At 47.4% G+C, this 20,485-nt stretch overlaps 1 protein-coding gene across 8 annotated transcripts in view; it reads right to left on the bottom strand.

Annotated features, from left to right (window-relative positions):
* FMNL1 (formin like 1) overlaps window positions 1–20,485 on the bottom strand; it is a 113,041-nt gene that overhangs the window by 43,590 nt on the left and 48,966 nt on the right. For 2 of the 8 annotated variants that reach the window (XM_083469486.1, XM_083469485.1), the window contains exons 3-9: window positions 14,855–14,938; window positions 13,483–13,556; window positions 10,086–10,169; window positions 6,602–6,739; window positions 2,474–2,602; window positions 1,205–1,313; window positions 45–121 (exon numbers count right to left, since the gene is read on the bottom strand). In XM_083469486.1, coding sequence (XP_083325612.1) covers window positions 45–121; window positions 1,205–1,313; window positions 2,474–2,602; window positions 6,602–6,739; window positions 10,086–10,169; window positions 13,483–13,556; window positions 14,855–14,938 — 695 coding nt within the window. Of the gene's footprint in view, window positions 1–44; window positions 122–1,204; window positions 1,314–2,473; window positions 2,628–5,291; window positions 6,573–6,601; window positions 6,740–10,085; window positions 10,170–13,482; window positions 13,557–14,854; window positions 14,939–20,485 lie in introns of those variants that run through there. The other 6 variants (XM_083469492.1, XM_083469487.1, XM_083469488.1 and 3 more) reach the window with 5 other exon arrangements.

Here is a 20,485-nt window from a genome sequence, read left to right as displayed (position 1 = left end):
AAATGAAGAAACACGTGTCCGGAAAAGGAGTTCCAATTCCTTACCTGGGGTTCTTGTTGTTGAGGCTCAGTGTGATCTCATTGACACAGGCTGGGTGGTTCATCACGAGGCTGAACCCAGACTAAGGGAAAGGTGAGAGAGGATGTTAGCAATCCGAGTTGAGCTAGAGGAAATTGGGGAATGGTGACTGAAGGGAGAAAAGGGTTCCTCTCATTCTGTGGAGGGTCAAGGACTGGATTCTTTCTCAAGCAGGAGCCTTTGTCATATGAACATTGGCCATGCCTGTGACTTCTCCCTGCTCCCCTCACTGCCAAATGTTTTGCGTTTGGACCTGAAGGAGCATCTCCACCCCCATCGTTCAGCCCAGACACTGAGGTCCAGCTCCAAGGGCCTTCTGGGGGTTCCCTCACTGTGAGAAGTGAGGTTGCAGGGATCCAGCAGAGGGCCTTCTTGGTTGTGGTGCCTGCCCTGTGGAATGCCCTCCCACCAGATGTCAAGGAAATAAACAACTATCTGACTTTTAGAAGACATCTGAAAGCAGCCCTGTTTAGAGAAGTTTTTAATGTTTGAAGTTTCATCGTGTTTTTAATATTCTGTTGGGAGACGCCCAGAGTGGTTGAGGAAACCCAGCCAGATGGGCAGGGTATACATAATAAATTTTTTTATTATTATAAAGGTAAAGGGACCCCTGACCATTAGGTTCAGTCGCGGACGACTCTGGGGTTGCGGTGCTCATCTCGCTTTATTGGCCGAGGGAGCTGGCCAGCATGACTAAGCTGCTTCTGGCGAACCAGAGCTGCGCACGGGAATGCCATTTGCCTTCCCGCTGGAGCGGTACCTATTTATCTACTTGCACTTTGACGTGCTTTCGAACTGCTAGGTTGGCAGAAGCAAGGACCGAGCAACGGGAGCTCACCCCGTCGCAGGGATACAAACTGCCGACCTTCTGATCGGCAAGTCCTAGGCTCTGTGGTTTAACCCACAGCGCCACCCGAGTCCTTATTATTATTATATGGACACCATAATAGGCTGGACACCATACTTTGGGTTTTTTTGGCAGAGAGTTGCAGGGAGCATGGCTCCAGATGTATATGTTCATCCCACTTGCGTCTCCAGTCCGAAAGTTTTTGCATCATTTCCAGAATCTGCAAAAACCCGTTTCTGTGGGCACAAACCTCCCCAACGTCCCATCGCCCGCGGTCACCTGGTAATTCATGATGGCACGGAGGCACATGATGCAGACATGGACATCGTCCTTCTGGCTGACAATGCGTGAGTTCCTCAGCGCCTTCCTGCTGTGTGCCAGATTGAGTCTGAGGTAGGGAAAAATGGAAGGAGGGAGGAAAGGGGGAAGGAAATAGCTGCATGAGAAAAGACGTCGGATATCACCCGGCAGTCAAGTCCAACAGCATAAAGAGAAGCACAGGAGCAAGGGCACGAGGAGCAGGAAATTGGGGGGAGGGCAGGGGAGAGGATTAGGCTGGGCAGCAGGATTGCAGTCCGAGAACCCTTTGGGTCTCGGGTCACGAGTTCAAATGCTGAACAGGAGATGCCACTGCCCAATGAAAAACAAACTCTCTCCAGTCTGGTTTTAGGAAACCACTGTCTTTTGTGAAAAGGCCACAGGGATCTCAGCAGGCCATGGGAAGGTGAGCTCTAGATTATGCTTAAAATACTAAGGAAATATAATACTCCATGATAAGCTATTAACATGGTTATGGGTGCAGTGGAATATGGAATGTGGCAACTTTTGGGGGCCCATCCTATTTTTGTTATTTTAAGTCGTTTTATGTTATTTTTTAATGATGTGTTATAAATTGCCATAGCCTACCCTGGGAACTCAGAGTGAAGGGCAGGTAATAAAATAGTAATGGCAATAATGATACTTGTGCCAAACGTGGTAACAGTTGCTCTTCAGATCCTGAAGATCTGAGTTTCTCAGTTTCAAAGTTCCTAGACCTCAATGTGGAAAATAAAGCCAAAACACACATTAAGCCTTTAATAAGCTGGCGGTGGCGATGTCTCAAGGGGGTTTCAGAGGCCTGACCTGGTCCCTCCCCTATCTCTGTTCCGCGTCCCCTTCCCACCGCTTCTGTACAACAGCTCCAATTCCCTGCACACAACAATGAAAACTAGAGCCAAAAGCAACAATAGCAGCAGCAACAACAACAACAGCAAAGCAAACAGTGCCGGAACGTGGTTGTGCAACCGACAAAAATAAAAGCATGCAACTATCTGCAGGTGTTTACAAAATGCATTCCAGTTACAGAGCTTCTTTGTTTTTTAAAACGGGATTTTACAAAATGGCCTCCCTGCTTCGAGGGCTCCTAAAGTTCGGTATCCGAGACTGCCTGCCAAAATGAACACACAAGCTTAGGAGGGGGGGAAGAACATGCCCTTGGCCTAGACGAGCCTATGGCCTCCGGCCGCATTCGCAGGGGACGTTTCTGGTTAGGTTTGGGGAGAGGCTCACCGCGGTGAGTAGGAGTTGAGAGGAGGCCTGGGCTTAGAGTCCTGCTCGCTCCCGGGGGCGCTGGAGGAGGGGATGCTTGGGTGGACTTGCTGAAAGAATGTTTGGATCTGCTGGTTCAAATGGCAACACCTGAAGGAGGTGGAAGATTGCAATCCTGCAGGACAGGAGGGAAAAATAGGACGCTTCAGGTGGACGCTTCCCCACCCCCACCCCCATTGCCACCCCCCCAACCTCAGGGGGGAAAGTGGCCCTCGTGGAACCACAGGGGAAGGCTTCGCTGTGGCTGGAAAAACACCAACCTGTTTCAGCAAACATGGCAAGTAATTGTGGCTCGTCGCTGCCCACCTGCCCAACAGAATATTGTTCCCTGTGTTGTGTTCCTAAAATGAAGTTTCCTAGGATCGGAGGCCCTGTCCGCACTAGGCATTTAAAACACTATTATACAGGGTGTTTCATAATGAAGTACAGTCATACCTCTGGTTGAAGTAGCTTTGGGTTGAATGTTTTCGGGTTGCGCTCCACGGCGACCCAGAAGTAACGAAGCATGTTACTTCCGGGTTTCGCCGCTTGTGCATGCGCAGACGCTCAAAATGATGTCACGAGCATGTGTGGAAGCGGCAAATCGTGACCCGCACACACGCAGATGTGCAGACGCGGGTTGCATTCGCTTCAGGATGCGAACGGGGCTCTGGAACGGATCCCGTTCGCATCCAGAGGTACTACTATATAGTTTCCAGATGCTGTAAGACAGTAACAGGCGATGACACAGACCACAACTGCAAACCGTGAGGTAGATGTACTCATAAAGTTTGTGTTCCGCTACTGAGGCAAGCGACATAGGCAATAGCGCGTGTGTCACGTGGCTAGTCAGGCAAAATGGCTGCGTCTGCAGTGGAGAAGGCGTTTTGTGTTCTTGAATTGAGCAAAACGGAATCTGTAACTGTTGTGTGATGGCGTTTTTGATTGTGATTCTGGGGACCTTCAAGCAGAACATGTATCTACGACTGGCATAAAAAAATTGAAACTACAGGCTGTTTGTACAAACTTAGAAGTCCTGTGTATCAGAAGAAGTCGTTGATAGTGTTTGCACTGCCATTCAGTGAAGCCCAGGAAAATCAACGCATAGGGTGAGTCGTGTTTGGGCAGAAATGGATTGCCGGTGTGACAAAGAGTGCACACACAGAACATCTGTGACTGTTTCTTTAAAATAAAAAACCTTTAAATATTCCCCTACAATTCTGTTACAGGAAACGTAAGATATATTACATTCTTCTTTTTTTATAGTGCGTTGAAACTGTATACTTCATTATGAATAACCCTGTACAGTGCAATCTCGGTTTTTGAACGCAATCTGTTCCGGAAGACCGTTCGATTTCTGAAACGTTCAAAAACAGAAAACTGAAAGCAGAATCCTCAACACAGTAGGGAAACTCAAAACAGAAGCTGCGTAGCATGTTTGGTTTCCGGAAAGCGGAGCAGTTAGTTCTGGGTTTTCAGCATTCGGGAGCCGAAACTACGACAACAGAGGCGTTCAAAAACCAGGGTTCCACTGTACTGGTTTAACCTTCATTGATTGCCCCAAAGAATCCTGGGAAATGTAGTTGAATAAGGATGCTGCTGAAAGGTGTTAGGGTGGCTCTCTATTGCACGCCACAGAACTACAATTCATAGGCAGCAGTTTAACAATCCATCTGCCCAGGGAACTCTGGGGAATGTAGTTCTGCAAGGGGAAGAGGGGGTCTCTTAAAACACTCTCCGTACCCTTAACTAACCACAGCTCCCAGTATTCTGTGAAATTGTTAAAGTAGTCTAACGGGGCTTTAAATGTATGGCGCAGATTATGGCCAGAGAGTCTGACCTCAGGGGCCTTCTAACTCAATAGGCTGCAGATGCAGGAAATCTGTAGCAAGAGCTTTCCTGATAAATGGCCATAAGAACTTAAGAAGATCCTGCAGGATCAGGCCCATCTGGTCCAGCATCTTCTTCACACGGCGGCTAATCAGATGCTTATCGGAAGCCCGCAAGCAAAACCTGCGCACAACAGCACTCTCCTCTTCCGCTGTTTCCAGAAAGTGGTATTCGGGAGCCTACTTCCTCTGACTGTGGTGACAGAGCACATCCATTGTGGATAGAAGCCACAGATATTCTCCACGCATTTGTCTTATCCTCTTTCAAAGCCACCCAGCCTCCACTTCCTACAGGGCAGGAACTCTTTCCTCTGTGGGTTGTCAGGCAGCAAACAGGCCCAAGGATGGAAAACCTTTCCTTGTAGGGCAACCCCCTTAGGCCAGTCATTTCTGAGAGCCACCCAAACTAAGTTGCTTCACATTAAGGGGCTTAAACCACAGAAAACAGACTTCTGTTACTCAGAAGGGCTGACTTTCCCTCAAGTCTATTTGCATTTCATTGCTGCGGTTAGCAAACAGAGCTCTGAGGCCTGAGGCCTCACCCCCTTCCGACCCCAGAGAAAAAGAGCAGCCATTTTGTTTTAATCTCTTTAGTGGAAGTAGAATAAAACGGTCTCTTCTTTTACCAACACTCAGGCACCCTCAGTGCACACCTAAGAAATACAACCGGTAGCGCAGAGATAGTAACTGATGCCTCAATTTATTATTTGCCTTTTTTTTTCATTTTTTAAAAACACCGGGATGGCGGCAGGAGCCAGAGCAAGTCTTCCTTCCTGACACATGGTTCAGTGGGCCACTGCCTTTCTTGGCGTCCATCTTTTCAATCTTACGAGCTCAGACTACATGCAAAGCCGAGCGAGCCCCTCTCCCCCGCCTCCCTGCCCCTGAGGGTCCCTAGGCTGGGTACCTACCGTGAGCCGTCATCCCAAGGGGAGCGTGCAAAAGAAGCACGGGGTTAGAACAAGGGGAAAGAGGAAAAGAGGAAAGGCAGAGACAGGAAAATGCAAGAGCAGGAAAAGGAAACCAGAACCTGTCATTTGTTAGGCCACAAAAACCATCCCGAGGCTACTCATCAATAATCATCAAACTACTCTTAGGGTAGTTTGCTTCTAAGGTGGTAATAGGTTGGGAGAGCTTAGAAATTGGGTGGTGGGTTAACTTGCCTGATGGTTGTGGAAACTTTGTAGGATTGAGGGCCAATATTCTGGGCTCATTGAGGGGGTGTGGGGGTGTTTGTGCGTTTGCAGGCCCCCAGATTGGTCAGTTTATGACGCTAAATTAAAACTCAGCCCCTGGCTGGTAATATATGTGCATGAACATATGGTGTGTGGGGAGTGTCACCCATGAAAACCAGGGGTTTCTTTCCATGCGCAACTGCTTGCATGTTGAAGAGGCACATGGTTTTTCAACATTGTGGAAACCTGCAACCTCATGCTCCAGGGTCTCTGTATAAGAACTCCTAAACTAGCCCAAACTATGGTGGAGACGGGAACTGAAGCCCCAGTTGCAAGCTTTTCTTCATTTTTCTCCCTATTTCCTAATTTAACAGAAGGAAACTTCCGTTCACCACCACCCCAATTGAAGCAATTTGGATGCTAAATACCTCCAATATTTTTAGATGGAGATTTCCACATGTCAGCTGAACATCTGACTGAGAATATGGAAGTACCCTTGTATAGGCAAGCCCCCTCTACCTTAGCCATCAGGCTTGCCTGGGGTACCCCTTCTTCAAAACCCAGTCCTTTCGTTTTGCCACATTTTGCCCAAGTCCATATCATAGTCTGAAGACCCATGGGGCTACCACCTTGCTGGAGCTAAGCAGCTCTAGGTCTGGTTAGTGCTTGGATGGGAGACTACCTTGGGACCTGCAGGTACACTACCTGAGGTCCCACGATGGGAGAAAGGGGAGATATCAATTGAAGAAAATAAACGCAGAGCAGCCGATCTGCCACTGCAATGAAAACAGCTTTCCCCCCTTTCCAACTTTTCATTTTGCAGACAACGCAAAGCTTCACATTGGTGAAACTAGAGAGCGGTTTCCAACTTGGCATTTGCTGGGTTGGTGCGCTTTCCCTTTTGAGATGTTTCACTTAAGCGTAGCTTCAAGTGAGGCGGGCAAGGGAATAAGTGTGAAACTGCCTCTTCTCCTGGCACCACAATCTGTGTCCCAAGATACGGGGGAAGCAGTTCAAGAAGAGCTTGCCAGTGTCCGTTCTGTTACCTGACAGTCAGGTGCCTCGTTTTGGAGGAGCCCTGTGTAGGGGAGTTGCTGCTTCTGCTGAGGTCCTCCATAGATCTGTCCAGGGCCTTTCCCTTGTCGGACCCAGGGCTCCCATTGTCAGTGCTGTCCATATCATACCTGGAGCCACACATATAAAAACGGGTGTGCGTCAGCAGGTGGGCGGAAGGAGGTTTGCCAAGCTGGCGACACTGGAACCGAGGCGCCGAAGCAGGGCTGCCGCTAGGAGCACGTCTGAACTGCAAACTTAAATAGGTCAAGAACTATCCCATGTCTCTTGAACTCGGGTCTCTGGCTGTTGGACTACAACTCCCATCCTCCCTAGCTAGCAGGACCAGTGGTCAGGGATGATGGGGGTTGTAGTCTAACAACAGCCGGAGACCCGCGTTTCAGAAGCACCGAGTTTTAAGCATTTAATTTCTACACTTCCCCCTCTCCCTTTTCCTGCAGGTTTCACAAATTCAAGGTGTTCAAACTCTTATCTTCCTATCCGACAGAGAGGAAGTGAAGTTGCTCTCCATGGTGCTGATGCAGTTCCATTATGACTATACAGTTGTACCTTGGTTCTCAAACTCTAAAAACCTGGAAGTGTTCCGGTTTTCGAATGCTTTCCAGAAGCCGAATGTCTGATGCAGCTGTCAGCTATTGTTTCCGGGGCGCCTGCACCAATCAGAAGCTGCGCCTTGGTTTTCAAACATTTTGAAAGTCAAACGGATTAAGTTTGGCCCTTTTGTTTTGCTATTTATTTTGTGTTTTTGCAGCTCTTTTTTTTGTTTTGTTTTTGTGACCCAGTTCAGCTACTGATTGATTGATTGTGTGACTGCGGAAATGGGCAAAAGCCCCCCCACAACTAAACAAAGACTATCGTCAGTGCAGGTAAGAGAAAAATAATAATTTTAATTTTTATCATCTACAATATTGTCTTACTTTATTTAATAGTACACTGATTATTGCTTTCATTTTATGGATCAATGGTCTCGTTTTAGGGGTTGTTTTTAAAAGTCTGGAACGGCTTGATCCGTTTTGCACAACTTTCTATGGGAAAGCGTGCCTTGGTTTTGGAACGGACTTCCAGAATGGATTAAGTTTGAGAGCCAAGGTACCACTGTAGTTAGCAATACTGGAAGCTGCCTTAAGCAGAGTCAGACCCATTGGCACATCTAGCCAAGTACCGCCCAAACTGCCTGTCAGTTGCCCTCTGGGGTTTCAGGCCCTATTATCTCCCAGCCTTACCCCCAAAGAGTATGGGATTTCTATTCAACTGCCTTCATGGACTTTGGCCGCTCTTAAAATGGGAAGCTTTGCTAGTCACAGTTAAGCCACTTCCAAGCTAGGGAGGAGATCGGGTTGCAGGCTTCATGCCCCTCCCCACACTCGTGGGGGCTGGCTTCAGCCCCCGTGATACTAGGGAATCCTCGGACGCGTCATACCCCGAGCCAGCCAATAGGCTGGCTCGGGGGGCGAGGCCTCACCTTTCTTAGGTCTGGCGTGGCCGAGGGTCTCCAGGTTTTTCCTCCCCTCCCACCCGTTAGGCTAGGCTCTCTGACGTTGCTATGGACTTCGGTTGGTCGCCGTCAAGGGGCCTGGTAGGAATTTTTCCAATTGGCAGATTGGCACCAGCCACTTGGTTTTTGCCTACCTCATAGCAAACCGTCACAACTCCACGGTATTGGCGATTAGGCATTGGTGGGGGTACAGTTGTATTGTTATGCTGATGAAGGTAGGTAGTGCCATCGCCTTCCCCCAAATCAAAGGGTAGTCCAGTAAAGGATTCCGGGGGGCATGGCCTTGTCCTAAGCCTATGGGAGGTGTGGGCCCATGGCACGCCCCCACGCGGTGACCCCAGGGGGAGGTCCTAGTTGACGTACCTCAGCAGGACTCCCCCTACTGGTGGTTAACCCTCACCGGCCTTCAAGCATGCAGGCTGAAGCCAGTTAGTTGTTAGGACCAATGCCTAAGCCAATACCGCTCAATTCCTGTAATCAATAAAGTTGTGGCCTAATTTGACCCATTAACTCGAATTCTTGTGTCTCGTGTCTTTATTTCTGGGGGGAGGCGGGAACTCGCCACGCAACAGAGAAAACTTGGGAAATGTGCAGGTGGCGTTTGCTTGCTGTTCCTGGCTAGCAGAAGCAGAGTTGATTATGCAAAGCAAGCAGGTATAAATGCTTAATTTGAGCAGAATGCTACCTCTCTGTGGAATAACCTATTTGCCAAGAAGAAGCGACTCAGGAAGGGAGTTCTTGTTAGACTGAGGGCTGTTTGTTAGTCCCTCATTCCGCTTGAGGACAGAAGAGCGTGAAGGAATTATTGACTGGGTTAAGTGAAATCTCTTCCAGTTCAGGAATGACTGCTCAATAAAGTTATCAACGAGGGAAGAGTAACTGGTGCTCTGACCAAAACTCAGGGGTTATTTCAAAGACACGGGGAAAGGAGAGAATAAGAAAGAAAACATGGGTTAGATTTCACAGAACAGAGCCCCTTTCCCTTTAAGAGGACAGCTTAGCACCCAACGCCATATATAAAGTAAAGTTTATAGCCACAGAATTGTGAAAATTAGTTTGGCGAGGCCCTAGCGGAGTTTAAGACTTTTTCAAAAAGCACGCCTGTCTCGCTAAGCTATGTAGCAAACCACTTTGGTAACTGAGGGGAGTTTCAAATCAGTTTGCAATATGTCAAGGGGGTGTCTGTTGGCCCCAGGACAAAAACATAACCCTGATGAGTGCAACCTCTTGGTAGAAAAGCAGCAATTTCCAAACCCAGCCTACACATGCCCTATTGGGTAGGTGATAGGTGTTCTCTGCTGGACTGGGGCTCACAATAACAAGGCTAGAAGCTTCGCCTGGGATAGCAGCCCCACCCTCAATTCCCGATGATCAGATTGTGAGTGGCACCACTGATATAGTCAAAACAGTGCCACCCATGGACAAGAGGGAAGAATCAACAGCAGGGGTCAGCAAACTTTTTCAGCAGAGGGCAGGTCCACTGTCCCTCAGACCTTGTGGGGGGCCGGACTATATTTGGGGAGGGGATGAACGAATTCCTATGCCCCACAAATAACCCAGAGATGCATTTTAAATAAAAGGACACATTCTACTCATGTAAAAACACGCTGATTCCTGGACCGTCCGTGGGCCAGATTGAGAAGGCGATTGGGCTGGATCTGGCCCCCAGGACTTAGTTTGCCAACCCATGATCAACAGGCTTGAGGGAACATTGGCGTTTGCAGAAATGTGAAGAAAAATAAATAGGGGGGTGGGTGGAAGGAGAACGCTCCTAAACATCCCAATGGGGTTTGGGCATGCTCACATATATAAATATGGGTTGATTTGTGGAGGCAGAGCGAGCCGGGTTTTCTGGGACAATGGAATTGTGGGAACAATCCACACTGCAATATTTTGTTGCAGGCCCCACTAGGATCCTGACTTAACCATCACTTCCCCACCAAGCTGTGGCAGCAACTTACGTGACAGAGCACTGGGCAAAGGCGAGGTAGTCCACCAACACATCAAGTCCTTTGTTTTCTTCGTTCAGGAATTCCTGGACCCAGCTAAAGGAGGGAGAGAGGAAGAACATGAAGAATTTTTTCCCTCTAGAATAAAACATGAGAAGAGTATCCTACTGCCCTTTCCCCAACATTTGAGATCTGCTTCATATTTCTCCAGAATCCCTTGCTGGTATTTTCTCCTGCTTTTTTCTAGACAGAGATAGACGTCTCTGTCTTTTAAAACAACAACAACTGCTGATTAATATATTATTAATCCTTTTCCAGCCCGTTTCAATGTACTCAAGTGCTCTAGGCTCCTTCTCTCACTGATTCCTGCAATCCTTCAAATCCTGCTATTAAGGTTACAATTAAGGGAAGCTTTCTTTTGAGTAGACACTGAATAGGGTTTGTATTATCGTCCCATTTTCCAGATGGGAAATATGCCACACGGGAGCATATTTAGAGTGGTTACAAACATAATGTTTGGAGATTTGGGGATAAGTTCTATTAAGAGATTTCAAAAGCACCTCCGTGCAAAAGTGAAAATGAAACAGATCCCCACAGAAAAATCGCATATGCAGCTAGAAAAGGCCGCATTCAACATATAACAATTCTACCTGGAGGTGTTAAAATGATTACTTAAAAACAAATCCACCCATATGAGCTTCAAATTACAGTCGTACCTTGGATCCCGAACACCTTGCAAGTCAAACGTTTTGGCTCCTGAACGCCACAAACCCAGGAGTGTTCTTTGGAACCTGAACGTCCGACGCGGCTTCCGATTGGCTGCAGAAGCTTCCTGCGGCCAATCGGAAGCTGCGGCTTGGTTTCTGAACGTTTTGGAAGTCGAACGGACTTCTGGAACAGATTCCAAGGTACCAATGTATATGTTGACAATGGTTTCATCAGCAAGTGTCCCCCATGTTAAAACAACAGCAACACGGTGACTGTAACCTATCGTAAGTCAGTGGCTGACGAAGGAATTTCAACGCAGATCTTCCCGGGTTAGGAATTTTCACATGGGCTGCTAGGAATACCCAACAAGAGACTAGTATTTGTCATTTGTAAATGGTCTCAACGTGGGACAGAAAACAAAAGAGTTATTTTAAAATCATGACGTACATACTGGCCAATGTAGGTAGCGCCTGAATATTACTGACATGCAACAAATGCAAAAAATAAATAGATGAATGCAACCATCAGACATGGAAATGGCCTGGCAGCCTTTTCACAGGCCTGCAGTGCACCTACTGGCGCTCCTTCCTGATATACAATTTGCTCCTTTGTACTCCATCAGGCCCAATAATACATTTTGTCACAAAACGCTGACACGACTTGTGCATGCTGGCTCCCACTGTTCCCTTTTATTTTCTGACTGCTTGGCAGGCAATCAATCCAGAGAGATAAATGCTTCCCCATCTAAGCTGTTAATTAGCCAGCATACATCACTGTCGTTAATGGTGTCGGCTGCTGCCTCCGACAAGCTGGGGTCACCTTCTCTGCAGAGGGCCTTAGACCTTGGCCGCTACCCCCCAGGTTGTTTGAGTAGTTCGTGTTAAAGGGGGTGCTGGACTGGGGGAGAGGGGTCGCATAGCTCAGTTACCGACAAATGAGGCAGGGCCGTTAAACAACCTAAGCCGCTCCGACATTTATGTTCACATGAACAACTAAACGTTTAGCATCTCATTAACAAACGCTGAATGTGCTTCCAATTCCAGAGCTGCTCAAGGGGACCGTGGCTGCGTACAAATGGTACCTTTATAGCACATCCAAGCACTTTCTCACCCTCAAAGAATTCTGGGTGTTGTAGTTTACCCAGAAGGTAGGTATCAGGATGTTGTGCGCTGGTAAAGTAAAAGGACCCCTGACCATTAGGTCCAGTCGTGGTCGACTCTGGGGTTGCGGCGCTCATCTCACTTTATTGGCCGAGGGAGCCGGTGTACAGCTTCCGGGTCATGTGGCCAGCAGGATTAAGCTGCTCCTGGCGAACCAGAGCAGTGCACGGAAACACCGTTTACCTTCCTGCCAGAGCAGTAGCTATTTATCTACTTGCACTTCGACGTGCTTTCGAACTGCTAGGTTGGCAGGAGCAGGGACCGAGCAACGGGAGCTCACCCCGTCACTGGAATTTGAACCGCCGACCTTCTGATCGGCAAGTCCTAGGCTCTGTGGTTTAACCCACAGCATACAAAAACCTTAAACCTGACCTGGTAATTCTTCCCTCTCTTTGGTTGTAAGGGCTCATAGACCCTGAGAGTCATCTAGTCCAACCCGCTGCAGTTCAGGAATCCTGCCCACAGCTGTCCCTGAGTCGGCTTGAACCAACCAACAACCAACCCACCTTTGTGTTGTGTTGCGCATTACCTTTATTGAGCTAGTAGAAGAAGAGGAGGAGGAGTTTGGATTTGATATCCCACTTTATCACTACCCGAAGGAGTCTCAAAGCTGCTAAGAATCTCCTTTCCCTTCCTCCCCCACAACAAACACTCTGTGAGGTGAGTGGGGCTGAGAGACTTCAGAGAAGTGTGACTAGCCCAAGGTCGCCAAGCAGCTGCATGTGGAGGAGCGGGGAAGCGAACCTGGTTCACCAGATTACGAGTCCGCCGCTCTTAACCACTACACCAAGGCAGGCTAGAAGCTGGATTGAATCAAGAATAATGATATAAAGGAAAGGCAGGTTCCAAATGTGGGGGCTCCCAGGCATGCCCTGGGACATTCCAGCTGTCCCTCTGACCTCTTGAACAAAGCAGCACCTGCCGAATGGGGGATTATCTGCCACTGCACCCGACACACTGTGAGGGTACACATGCAGTCAGCAGGAAAGAGAAGGGAAGCTGCCCCTGGACTTATCAGAAGTGCTTTCAATCCCGGCCCAAATGAACCTCTGCTTTGGCACAGAAAATCAACACTATAAAATCCTTGCTTCGAAACACCTAGAGTTATACATACACCCTGAATAACACAGATCCAGAATGTCTAACCCTGCACATCTCAATCTGATCAACAAAAACTCGTGGATTCAGTGTTGTGGGCCCAACTCTGCAGAACTCTTTCCCACTAGAAGTCAGACAGCAGGTGGCATCCCGGCTGAGTTCCAGACACTTGGTTAAAACTGTTTTTATTTTAGGAGGCATCACAAATGCTTCTTTGGTTTACGTTCCTGATTTGAAATTTCTAAGCTTTTAAATTTATTAGGTTTATCTGATGTTTTATTTTGGTATGTACTGCATATGTTTTTTTATCATGGTAAGCCACTTTGAGACCTCGACGGTTAAAAAGCAAGGGCATACATTTTAAAAGCAGCAAAACAAATAAATGAGGCGATTGCGCACAGCTAGGGTTTGCACAAACAAAATTGTTGGTCGTCGGTACTAACCCTATATAGTTTGTCCTCAAAGATATCTCCAGCTCCCGAAGAATCTGGGTGGACTCTTGAGCCCGTCTCTTAAACTGGGTGAACAAAGCAAAATGAAAAACAGGTTAACGGGCAGCCGTACCAGTAACGTGGATTACCAACGTTTCTACTTGTATCGTGCAGCCAATTCACAAATTGCTTTAAAATAAATAAATAAACAGGTTTCAAAAATACCCAAGCTTAAGTGAGAAATGCACATGCGCAGCACGAGAAATTCTGAATGGCAGGTGTGCATTGAAGCAGTCAGGTTTCCTCAAAATAAAGCAGGGATGTCCCATCTTCTCCTCCTGCCATCAAGGGCTGAATTTCTTCAGAAATTGCATGGCAGTAGTGTGGTGGATACACCCCACAGCTCCATCCAGCCATTCCCTTTCTCACACGCCACCCATTAATACAGAGATCCATCTATCCTCTCTCCCACGCTCTGCTTTTCCCTATCTCTTGTCCTCCTTTTCTCTCCTGCTGCCATGGATTTGCAGCTAAATTCCTTCCCTTCCCTACTGCTCTCTGCATCCAGCTGCCACTCAAGAGAGAGGTTGGGAGGCAGGAGGGAGCACAGAGATGCTCAGAGGCCTGGCTGCAGAGGTCTATCTGCCAGTCTATCTGCCCTGCTCCATGGTTCGGCCTCCAAGCTCACGCATGCTCCCATGCGCTGGTCAATCTCACTCCCGTCCACCTTTAAAGCAGCACCGTACCACTTTAAAACAGCCATGGCTCCCTCTTCAAAGAATCCCACGAGCTTGCAGTTTGTTAAGGGTGTTTAAAAGACCCTTATTCCCCTCTCCCAGAGCTACAATTCTTGGAGTGCTTTAACAACCAAATCCTCTTCCTAAGGAGCTCTGGAAATTATACATTGGCTCCCAGTACATTTCCGAGCACAATTCAAAGTGTTGGTGCTGACCTTGAAAGCCCTAAATGGCCTCGGTCCAGTATACCTGAAGGAGCGTCTCCACCGCCATCGTTCAGCCCAGACACTGAGCTCCAGTTCTGAGGGCCTTCTGGCGGTTCCCTTACTGCGAGAAGCCAAGTTACATGGAACCAGGCAGAAGGCCTTGTCGGTGGTGGCACCCGCCCTGTGGAATGCCCTCCCACCAGATGTCAAAGAGAAAAACTACCAGACTTTTAGAAGACATCTGAAGGCAGCCCTGTTTAGAGAAGCTTTTAATGTTTAATAGACTATTGTATTTTAATATTCTGTTGGAAGCTGCCCAGAGTGGCTGGGGAAACCCAGCCAGGTGGGCTATTATAGCTCTGGGTAGGAGGACAAGCTGGAAAGGAAATCAGGGGACAGCGTAGAATACGAATACAGTTGCATCCTCCAGTTTGAAGTCACCTTTCCGCTGAATGCACCCGTGTCCAGATAGCCCTTCAGTTTCTGGATGTAGGCAGAAGGCGGGTTCTTGACCTGAAACCTTTCCTGCGGAAAAAGACACAAAAAGAAGAACAAGGCAGGCTTTATCGAATTGCAGGTGGGCATTTTAGAGCTGCCTCTAAAGGCACAAACATACTATGAGAACACGAACGAGGGACTAATTCACATGGCAGATATTTGGGCCAGCAGATTAGACAACACCTAACACCAGGTGTCTCCCTGCAGAGATACTGCAGCGGTTTCTGGGCCCAAACATCAGCATACAGTGGTACCTTGGGTTACAGACGCTTCAGGTTACAGGCTCCGCTAACCCAGGAATATTACCTCGGGTTAATAACTTTGCTTCAGGATGAGAACAGAAATCGTGCTCTGGCAGCCCGGCAGCAGCAGGAAGCCCCATTAGCTAAAGTGGTGCTTCAGGTTAAGAACAGTTTCAGGTTAAGAACGGACCTCCAGAATGAATTAAATTCTTAACCTGAGGTACCACTGTACTGCAGTTGCTAGGCAAACATGGGTAAAAGGTAAAGGAGCCCTGGACGGTTAAGTCCAGTCAAAGGTGACTATGGCTCTCATCTCACTTTCAGGCCAAGGGAGCCGGCGTTTGTCCACAGACAGCTTTCCGGGTCATGTGGCCAACAGGACTAAACCGTTTCTGGCGCAACGGGACACCGTGACGGAAACCAGGGCGCATGGAAACGGCATTTACCTTCCCGCCACAGGGGTAACTATTTATCTACTTGCACTGGTGTGCTTTCGAACTGCTAGGTTGGCAGGAGCTGGGACAGAGCAACGGGAGCTCACCCCGTTGCAGGGATTTGAACCGCCAACCTTCTGATCAGCAAGCCTAAGAGGCTCAGTGGTTTAGACCACAGTGCCACCCATTTCCCTGCGAAAAGACGTACAACTCTACACACACCATCTCCCCACAACCTGGTAAAAGCTTCTAGTCCTGTGCAGAAGCCGCTAGCAGCTCTTCCTCCTGCGACAATTGTGTTGCACCACCATCCTTGTGACACAGTGTGTTGCACAAGAAGGACTGTGTATGTATTGTGACTATCAGCTGATCTCCTCACCTGTTTATTCCCTAAAGCATTGAGTTAAGCAATGCTGTGTTTTGTTTTTTTTCTAAGTTTTAGAACAGGGCTAAACTTTTTAACCCCACTCTTAGTCCCACAAAGTCCCACAAACATGAGAGACTTAGGGCTCACCCCCACTTCCGCATGTCTTGCACCTAGAAAGCATGAGTCCACTTGCCATTGCCCTAGTGCTTTGCTCTGGAAAACTCCTTCCCTAGCGCTAAATCGGAACGAACGGAAATCCACTCACTGAAAACTCGATTGCTGTTTGTTCCGATTCAGCACTAAAGAACAGGTCTTCATGGGGCAGGGGGTGGGAGCAGAAGGAAGTATGGATGAGCCATACTGTCAACTCTATGTGAGAAGTATACCAACTCAGGTTGTCATGCAGAGGCTTTATTCTGAAACAGTCCCCATGTGGGGAGGCAACCCATCATGTCCAAGAGATTCCTTCAAGTTCAAGTTTATTGCGGCCAAAGCCAGTGACACTAAACACCACAAGATCAGACAACAAGAAATCAGCAACAACCTCAGAAAAGGAAAACGGTTACACAAGGGAACTTCGCAGTGTGCCATTCAACAGAAGAGATTTACGCTTCCTAATTACTAAAGTGCAAAATTTAGCCACCTCATATGATATTGAGCTTGAGGAATCTTCCAGGAGGTATTTTCGAAGAATTTCAGGGGAGGATTCCAAATAATATTGAAGGGGTATAAATTTTGATAGAAGCGGTAAAATAAGTTGAACTCGTTCTTCACTATAAAATTCGCAAGATAGAAGAATGTGTGTGACAGATTCTACCTTATTAGACATACAAGGGCAGAGACGCGCATGCATTGGAGCCCGCGTGAATTTGCCATACAGCACTGCTGAGGGCATTGTCTCAAAGCGGGCTCTAGAGAAAGCCCATCTATAGGCTTCGTTAGTGATGTTAGTTAAGTAAGGGGCAGCTGCAAAATTAGGCCAAGCTTTTAAACATCTATACGTCTCCGGGAGTAGGGCGCCTTCTTGTTGTAAAAGAACAGGTCTTCATGGGGCAGGGGGTGGGAGCAGAAGGAAGTATGGATGAGCCATACTGTCAACTCTATGTGAGAAGTATACCAACTCAGGTTGTCTTGCAGAGGCTTTATTCTGAAACAGTCCCCATGTGGGGAGGCAACCCATCATGTCCAAGAGATTCCTTCAAATGCCCCCACCCACAACTCAAAGCACAAACTTTAAAGCACCAAGCTTAATTGTGTTTCGACCTCTGCTTAAGGCTCATTTTTCTTGTCACAACATTAGCCGATTTCAATCCTAGCTTTTCGTGAAATGTTCTGTTAATTTTCTACTGTGGCTCGCTATAATGGTGATTTTTGAATAATCATTGCTTTTAATATATGTGGTTTTAATATATTTGGTAAACTGCCCTAGAATATGGGTGGTATGTAAATCTTTTAAAGTGAATACATAGTTTATTTATTTTTTGAATTTGAAACTATAAATACCCATCGTTCCATGTTTCTATTACAACAGAGTAACGTAGTCTCTTAGATACAAATTCTGAGGGCTATTCCAAACAAATCGGTCTCGGATAAATCTGCCAGTTAACCAGGAAGCTGCCAACCTGGACAGTTGTTGCTGTTTTTGTTAATATAATAAATATTATTTTAGTAATTATCGTTTTAGTATTATTATTTTAGGACCAGTTGCCAGAAGCTTTTTTTTTAATGAAGCAACTTATTTTACTTTTTGGGGGATTCTCCAAACTAAACAATCCATGAGGCTCTGTATAAATTTGTTTTGTATATTCTGGCTTGTGAAATTTCAAACAGATTTTAGGGCAGAAAGACAGGTGGTGGACAGCTATTCCACACATGTAGCTAATAAGGCGACAGCAGCCATTTTAAGCAGCCTGGAGCTTGCTTGCCCCTGGAAATAGTAACTGAACGTAGAACGGCAGTTGGATTAAACTGATTAAAGATGGATGCCAGTTTCTTCCCTGACAGCTTTGAAACTCTGAAGCCGCGAAGGGTTTAAGTCAGATGGTAGTGCTCCTGTCATTTCAATGGGGCTTGTGCAGGAGAACATCCTAGTAGGACGGATCTGGACTGAGTGCTTCCCTCCACATTGACTTTTATAGTAGGTCATGCCTGTGGATCTAATCTGTGTGCTTCCCTCTGTACAGTGGTACCTCGGGTTAAGTACTTAATTCGTTCCAGAGGTCCGTTCTTAACCTGAAACTGTTCTTAACCTGAAGCACCACTTTAGCTAACGGGGCCTCCTGCTGCAGCCGCGCTACCAGAGAACAATTTCTGTTCTCACCCTGAAGCAAAGTTCTTAACCTGAGGTACTATTTCTGGGTTAGCGGAGTCTGTAACCTGAAGCGTATGTAACCTGAAGCGTATGTAACCTGAAACGTATCTGTAGTGGTTGGGAGTTACTCGTGCGTAAACTTTCCCGTTTGGAAGCTTGGTTGCATAGGTTAAACCGTCTTGACTGCACAGCCCATCTCAGCGTGGCTGCCTCAGTCGCTAGCAGAATCTGTCTGTGGGCGTTTCTTAAACCTTTGCCAGCATAAAAGCTGTTTGACACCCAATCGTCTCCGCCTCTCATTGCGCGGAAGTCTTCTGCGCAGGGAGGGCGTGGGTAGTGGAGGACCAGTGCTCTCCTCACTGACTTCCAAGGAAGAATCCCGGAGCCCTTCCACCTCCTCTGCCATTTGCTCTCCTGGATCCTTGGTGTTACGCTGAATTCCTTCCCCCTCCATCAAGCTACGTCTCCCCCTTGTGCTGGTACCTTCCCCTGCAGAATCGGAGAGCCTCTCCTTCTCCTGTTGCTCTGATGTCAGTTCCCTGACAGTATGTAACCCAAGGTACCACTGTATTGACTTTTATACTAGGTTGTGCTTGTGGATCTGATCTGTGTGCTTCCCTCCGCATTGACTTTTATAGTTGGTCGTGCCTGCAGATCTGATCTGTGTGCTTAATAATAATAATAATAATAATAATAATAATAATAATAATTCCTTCGTATTGACTTTTATAGTAGCTTGTGTCTGCGGATCTGATCTGCGTGCTTCCCTCCGCATTGGCTTTTATAGCACCTGAGGCAGCTTAAGCCAACCTTGCCACGCGGTAGGGCCCCTTCTCTGTTTTCTGCCTTCCTCAGGCACTCCCCATTTCCTACCACCGGCCTCTTGCGCTCCCTTCCCCTCGTTTCTCCACAGCCGCACTCACACATACAGTTGCACACTTTTTTCTCAGCAAATAAAACAGCCGCGAAGAGGAAACTGGTCGTTTCCCCACACTCCCTGCCACATCCTACGCGATTCCGGAGAGACCAACTCTTTCCCTCCTCATCCGTCACTCAACGGCGCATGCTGCAAATCACAAGGCGCAGCGGATGGCCCCAAGGGTGACACAGGGCCTTGTGACCCATTTTCGCCTGAGCGCCGATCAGCGAGTCGAGGACAGGGCTGCCTTCTCCTTCCCCGCTGCCCACTCACTCAGCAAACACCTTGAGATTGCCAGGAGTTTCTATTTCAGATGCCACATCCCCTGTGGCAGAGCTGTCTTTGCAGATCTGTGAAGGGCTGAATCCCTCACAGACATCTGCACAGCTCACATGAGTCACTCCTCTCCCCTTTTTTCCCCTGTCTTCTCGGCATCATTCACAAGCCTGTTCCTTTATTAAGCGAGAAATATATAGCTTCACAGCATGAACGGGTGCCATATTTTCTCTCTCTGCCAGCAGCTCCTGCTGAAAAGTGACCCTGCCTTTGAACAACTTGTTCCTGGATCCTTAGAAAAAGGAAAGGATAACTCTCAGGCTGGAGATAGAATTTTTTTTGGGGGGGTGCACATCTCTCCAGAGCAGGGGTCAGAAAACTTTTTCAGCCGTCCCTCAGACCTTGTGGTGGGCCGGACTGTTCTTAACCTGAGGTACCACTTTAGCTAATGATGCTTCACGCTGCCGCAGTGCGATTTCTGTTCTCATCCTGAGGTAAAGTTCTTAACCTGAGGCACTATTTCTGGGTTAGCAGAGTCTGTAACCTGAAGCGTCTGTAACCCGAGGTACCACTGTACTTAACATCGCTTGTAGGGTTGCAAGAAGTTTTGTAAGGAGGACTATCCAAATTATTGTGAGAAGTACTAATATGAGCTGGTGTAAGACTGCATTTCAAACAATAAGCATAGTAATAAAATGCATAACTAGAAAGAAACTTAGAAAACCATTAGAAGGGGTTGATGGAAGTCCTAGGCTATGGCAGCCAAGGATTTGTTACGCTGTGTTGCAGATGTTGTGTTGGAAAATTTGTGTAAAATTTAATGAAAATTATTTCAAAAACAAAAACCAAAAACCAAAATCTATTGCCAGAATTTTAAGGTGGTCATGAAAACCGCAGAGCAGGGACAAACTGGACCATGGTGGGATGTGCCGTTTCCTATTCCTCAACTTTGAGAGCTACGGCCGTTTAAGGCCGATTCAAAATGCAACATATAGAATTACCGTATTTTTAGTCCTATAGGGCGC

Source organism: Podarcis liolepis (genome assembly GCF_965112155.1).
Source record: "Podarcis liolepis genome assembly, chromosome: 13".
NCBI classification, from domain to species: Eukaryota; Metazoa; Chordata; class Lepidosauria; order Squamata; family Lacertidae; genus Podarcis; species Podarcis liolepis.
The sequence above is the reverse complement of the archived record's forward strand: the minus strand, read 5'-3'. Positions and strand labels throughout refer to the sequence as shown.